We start from the raw sequence: 6,292 nt of genomic DNA, 5'->3' as shown, positions 1-6,292 counted from the left end.
CCTACCTTAGAGAGTTATTGTGCAGATATTGCATGTAAATCACTTTTCACAGTGTACCAAGAGCTCAATTATTTTTGTTAGTAGTAGTAATAGTAGTAATAGCAATATTCTCTTTGTGCATGAAGCTTAATTGGCATTTTGGTTTATCTTAATTTATTGTAATTATAGATCTTATTTCTTTAAAAAGAGAAATCTCTATCACTTAATATCAGTTGAAAGAAGCTTGTAAATTGTATATCGTTATAGGCTGGTCTTTGTGTAAAAGTCCCTAAAATTTTCCATTGAGAGTATTCCTGGTGTTCCAGAATAGACTTTATTGTAGTTCAATGAGCCATAATACTATATGAGGAAATTTACTACTAAGTATCTCATACTCGTGATGCATTATTAACTTAGAATGGTTTTTTTAGCATGCAACTGCCACGGCCATGCCATCGACTGTTACTATGATCCAGATGTTGAGAGGCAGAAGGCAAGCTTGAATATTGAAGGCAACTATGCAGGCGGAGGGGTCTGCATTAATTGTCAGGTGAGGCACTATTTAAATCAAAGTGGGTGTGTCACTATAGGAAATGAGCATTAAGTAAGCCCTGCTCCTAGAAAATGTCAAGAAAATGATATGCAATTGAAAGGTTTTTCTGAAACCATTTCTCCAGTTTGGTACGCAAAAGTTCTTATTAACTGAATATAATTTAGGGATTGTAGAGGAAATGGATTGAGGTTTGTTTGCCCAGACTTCATTGATTATGTTCTTCCTGTAGGTCTTTGCCTAAAGGTTTTTCTGAAACCATTTCTCCAGTTTGGTACGCAAAAGTTCTTATTAACTGAATATAATTTAGGGATTGTAGAGGAAATGGATTGAGGTATGTTTGCCCAGACTTCATTGATTATGTTCTTCCTATAGGTCTTTGCCTAAATGGAGAGGAGAATCCCTGGTCATTATCCCGACTGCTACCTATTCATGGTTGAAAGGTTCTAAGATAGGAGAGCAAATAGCTGTCAACTTCAATGCTGACCTTAAATCATGTTTTCAGGCAGATTCTGAATTTAGACTCAGCAAGGAAGTGCATCATGATCAATTACTGATGTCTGCCATTGACACCAAATTAGGAATGCTGATTTTTCATCCCTCCTATAGGACAATTTGGTTCATTGAAAATTAGCCAGGAAGACTATTAGCCAAGAAGGTATAATGTTCATGAACTTAGTCTATATTGTCACTCTGTCTTATGTACTTTTATGGTGATGTTTTGTTAATATTAACATTAAAGAGGTACTCTTTTCATGAGATGCTTATTTATATGGAACCAGGGCTACATACCCTTAGAGAGACCTTCTATTCTCCACTTGTGTTCCACTCCACATATTTTGTATTATCTGTTATTGCAGATAATTAAAATATAAGTAAAAGCTAATTCATAGGTTTGTTACAAATCATGAGGTTTCATGAATAAGTGAAAGAACACAAGATCATCTTAAGGCTGTGCACTATAAGACCTCAGGTGATTCATATGCACATTAAAGATGCAGAAGCATAGGACTAGGAAGTGTAGGTGGAATCCTTTTTCTAGATGAAGGATCAAGCTCCTCAATGTGTCTTTAGAATATCTTGTTCCTCCCCTTCTCTCAGTGATATTATGTTTTGTACTTTGCTGTTCCAGAAAACTATCAATATAGTCCTTTTATCCAAAGTGGCTCTGCAAAAGCATTTTATTTTGGATATGAAATTATTAAAGTCTTGTTTAGTTCATTGCATTTTTTTTCAATTTATACTTAAAATGTCTTTGCTTAACTTAGGTATTAGGTTAGCAGAATTAACATATTTTTTTGTGGTGGTGAAATATAGATAACATAAAATCTGCTATTGAACCATTTTAAGTGTACATTTCAGTATAATTAACTTTTATATTACACTTATAATCAAGAAACAAGAAGAGAGTTTCTGCTTCTGTTATGGTTAGTAGCTCCAACAAGACCTAAACCTCTAACAGATAACATCTATATAATATAGACAAAAAAACAAACAAACAAAAACAAAAGGGCTCCTTTCCTCCAAACAATGATCTGAAGGCACCGGGGAGTAAACATAACAAGAAAATACTGGTGAAGAGCTGCCACTTGGCAAAAGGGATCAGCATAAAGAATTACATGTTTTTATGACTTTTAGCTAGAGGGCAGACCAAACTTGGTGCCATGCAGCATGGCTAAAATTCCTCTAGAAAATCTTGAATCTTTCTGGCCTGAAGTACAAGAAGACAGAGCTTAGGACAACTACAACTTTTAGGAAGTGAGTGGAGATTCCAGGAAAAAAGAAATTGAGAGGAAATCTCTAATTCTATGTATAAATTCTTCCCAAGTTTCTGACTGACCCCTGAACCATCTGTGCAAAAGATGGATCTCAGCTAAAACTAAAATAATTTATTTGAGATTCGAGTTATCATTCAAGAGTCAGAGTTTGCAATTTCAGTAAAGTTAATTGTCTCAAAAACAAAACAAAACAAAAATCATTATTCTTTAGAGAAATATTACAGAATCCAGAATCTCTACAACATAATATTTACCATGTCAAGGATACAATCCAAAAATTTCTGACATTTGAAGAATCAAAAAAAGATGACCTATTCTGAAAAAGACAATTAATAGAAATATTGGCAGAGAAATAAAAACTATAAAAGGAACTAAATGAAAATTTTAGAACTAAAACATACAATATATTAGATTGAAAATTCATTGGATGGGTTTAACAGCAGAATGGAGAAAATAGAAAAAAAGAGTTAGTGAATTTGAAGACAGATCAATAGAAATTATCCAGTTTGAAGAAGAGAAAGAAAAAACTTTAAAAAAATGAACAAAGATTTGGGAATTTGTGGAACAATATCAAAAGGTCTAGCACACATGTAATTAGAGTCCCAGGAGAGATGAGAGAATGAAGAAGAAAAACAACAACAAAAGAAACAATGGAGGAAATTCCTCAAATTTCGCAATACACTAAGAGTCAAAAGGTTGAGTGAACTCCAAGGTGGATAAATACAAAGAAAAGCACTCTTGGGCCTAACAACTGAAAACCAAAGACAAAACCTTGAAGGTAGACAGAGAAAACAACACATTACAGTGACAGTGGACTTCTCAGAAACTATGAAGCCCACAAAGTAGTGGAGCATATCTTTAAATTGCTAAAACAAACAAGCAAACAAACAAAGACCTGTCAACATAGAATTCTTTACTTAGCAAAATATCCTCCAAGAAGTAAAGCAAAAAGAAAAATGTTTCATCAATAAAATAAAGCCAGAAAGGCTAAAGCAAGTTTTTTAGGTTAAAGAGATATGATACCAGATGGAAACTCAGATCTTCAGGAAGAAATGAAGAGTATAAGATCATAAATGTCTGAGCAAATATAAAGGACTATTAAAAATATGTAGGGCTGCTTAAAGTAAAAGTTGTCGCATTATATTGTGGGATTTATGTGTGTGGATATCATGCATATGAAACTATAGCATAAATAACAGGACATATAGGACTACGCAGTTTCTACAGTTTACGTGAAGTGGTACAATATTAACCTTAGTCAGACTGTGAGGAGTTAAGGATTTACATAATCCCTGAAGCAATTAACTAACAAAATAATGCAAAGAGGTCTAGCTGAAAGGCCAATAGGTGAATTTAAGTGTATTTTAGTTTTAAAAATATACAAATAAAGGAGGAAAAAAAATGGTGTAGATGATAGAGGCTCTGTTCATCTCTCTGGCGACCAAATCAAAGTTGTGATGGAAACAAGGAGCAGCAGCAAGGAAAAATCACCTAGGATCTAGAGGAACAAGCCATACAACTAAGGAGAAATCTAAGAAATCACCCTGCAATGGCAGAAGATAGGACGAGGTGAGGAGGCTGCCCGGTCTCAAGCTGCCGAGTGAGACGGAAGCTGTGGCAGCGGCAGTGGCAGAAGCTTCTCAAAGGGGTGCGCGTCTGTGAGCAGATTTTCGCAGTGATGGTCCTGCTTGATCTGAGCACCAGTGTCGATTCAGCTATGTGCAGGGTGCACCAGGGACTTACCAGCGAAACATTGTTGGAATGAGGGCCGAGGTGAGACTTGCGAGATACAGAAGTGCTAGTGGTATCCATTGTTCCCTGTTGAGCCCTCCCCCACTACCAGTGAGCTGACGCAGAGCTGCCAGAGCCATGAGGTCATCACACTGGGTAACAGAGGTCGCTCCACCCAGAGGATTCCCTGAAACCCCACCTCCCCCAACTCGGGGCCCCACCCAAGCCATATCCAGGTGTATCCTCAGCGAGTCAGGTGTTCCTTGCTGAGCAGTGCCTAGACTGACATGGAGGCAGTTGGCCTCAGTTTCTGGTGTGGCCTTTTGTGGTAACTATGAGTACAGCATCTGTGGATTGCTTGCTGAATCTTAACAGGTGGCCCCAGAGGGGCACAGGCTTGGGCTAAATATGACCTGCAGCTGAACCCCTCTCAGGACTATACCACTGGACATCTACTATATAAAGCCATACTAATAAGACCGGGAGATTTAGGAGCTTTTCATAGTACATAGAAACAGACACGGAAAGGCAGTCAAAGTGGGAAGACAAAGAAGCAGAAACCATATTAGAGAACAGAACAGAGATCGAGGAATAATGGAGTCAAGCAATCTAACAGATGCAGAGTTCAAAACACTGGTTATAAAGATGCTTAATGAACTTTTGGGTAGTATAGATAAATTCAGTGAGAACTTAAACACAGAGATTTAAAAAAACATGAAAATGAAAATGGAAATTATGAAAGGGAACCAGTCTGAAATGAACACACTGAAATGAGAAATATATTAAATGGAATAAACAAAGTGAATAAAGAAAAGGATCAAATGCCCTTTCTAGAGGACGGGAAAGCCAAGGACACACAATTAGAATGGCAAGAGATAAGATGTGAAGAATATAAAAATAATTTAAAGAGCATATGAAACACTATTAAGAGTGAAAATATCTGTCTGATTGGCATAACTGAAGAAAATCAAGATGTTGAACAGCTGTTTGAAGAAATAATGATGGAAAACTTCCCTAACTTGATGAAGGAAATAGACATAAAACTCCAGGATTTCCAAAAATCAGGGATCCAAAGAGGCCCATACCAAGACACATCATAATTAAAATGCCAAAGGTTAAATACAAAGAAAGAATCTTAAAAGCAGCAAGAGAAAAACAAATAGTTACTTACAAGGGAAAACGCATAAGACTGGCAGCTGATTTCTCAAAAGAAACTATGCAGGACAGAAGGGTTTCACACAAAATATTCAACATGATGTAGACTCAGGATCTACAACCAAGAATATTTTATCCAGCAAAGTTGTCATTTAGAGTTGAAGGACAGATAAAGAGCTTCCTAGGCAAAAATAAGCTAAAGGAATTTATCACCATCAAGCCAGTATTACAGGAAATGTTGGAAGGACTTTTTAAGAAGTAAAAAACATGTATCAAAAACAGGAATAAAGAATGGTAACAACTACATTCCTATCAATAAATACCTCAAATGGAAAAGAATTAAGTGCTCCAACTAAAAGATAGAGTGGATAAATGGAAAGGAAAACAAGACCCCTACATGTTGCTATAAGAGACTCACTTCAGATTAAAACACATACACAGACTAAAAGGAAGGGGATGGAAAAAGGTATTGCTTTGATGGACCTAGAAGATATTTAAGTCAGACAGAGAAAGATAAACACTATATGATTTCACTTTTATGCAGAATCTAAGGAATAAAAAGAACAAACTAATCAAAAACAGACTCACAAATATAGTGGACAATTTGGTGACAGAAAGAGGGGGGCTTGGGGGGGCTTGAAGAATGGGATGAAGGGTTCAAGAAGTACAAATTAGTAGCTGATGGATGGTCACAGGGATGGGGTGCATGGCATAGAGAATGCAATTAGCATTAATATGTTGGCTAGATAGAGGGTCCAGGGAGGAAAGAAGCAATTATGGGGACTGTTTTACAAACTATATAGATGTCTAACCAATGTACTGTATACTTGAAACTAATTAAAATACACTAATTAAATAAAAAATATACAAATAAACTAAAGATGGGTGGAAAGAAGGAACAAGGGATGAATCACACACACACATCAAAAAAACAAAATAAAGAAGGAAACAGAAAATAAATGCAAAAATTTTAGACCTATTTTCCAATCATACCAATAAATTGATTAAATGTCAATGATCTAAACATCCAATTCAAAAGCAGAAGTTATCAGAATGGTTAAGAAAGCAAGACTCAACTATATTCTGCTTACAAGAGGTA

General features: G+C 36.0%; 1 protein-coding gene across 1 annotated transcript in view; it reads left to right on the top strand.

Annotated features, from left to right (window-relative positions):
• The window catches only part of LOC105292306 (laminin subunit alpha-3-like), a 171,503-nt gene that overhangs the window by 80,259 nt on the left and 84,952 nt on the right, over nt 1-6,292 (top strand). Inside the window, exon 9 of the mRNA XM_023530840.1 lies at nt 411-529. Coding sequence (XP_023386608.1) covers nt 411-529 — 119 coding nt within the window. The remainder of the gene's footprint in view (nt 1-410; nt 530-6,292) is intronic.

This window comes from Pteropus vampyrus, unplaced genomic scaffold (genome assembly GCF_000151845.1).
Source record: "Pteropus vampyrus isolate Shadow unplaced genomic scaffold, Pvam_2.0 Scaffold55, whole genome shotgun sequence".
Taxonomy (NCBI): Eukaryota; Metazoa; Chordata; class Mammalia; order Chiroptera; family Pteropodidae; genus Pteropus; species Pteropus vampyrus.
Note: the sequence above shows the minus strand (reverse complement) of the source record. Positions and strands in the feature narration are given on the sequence as shown.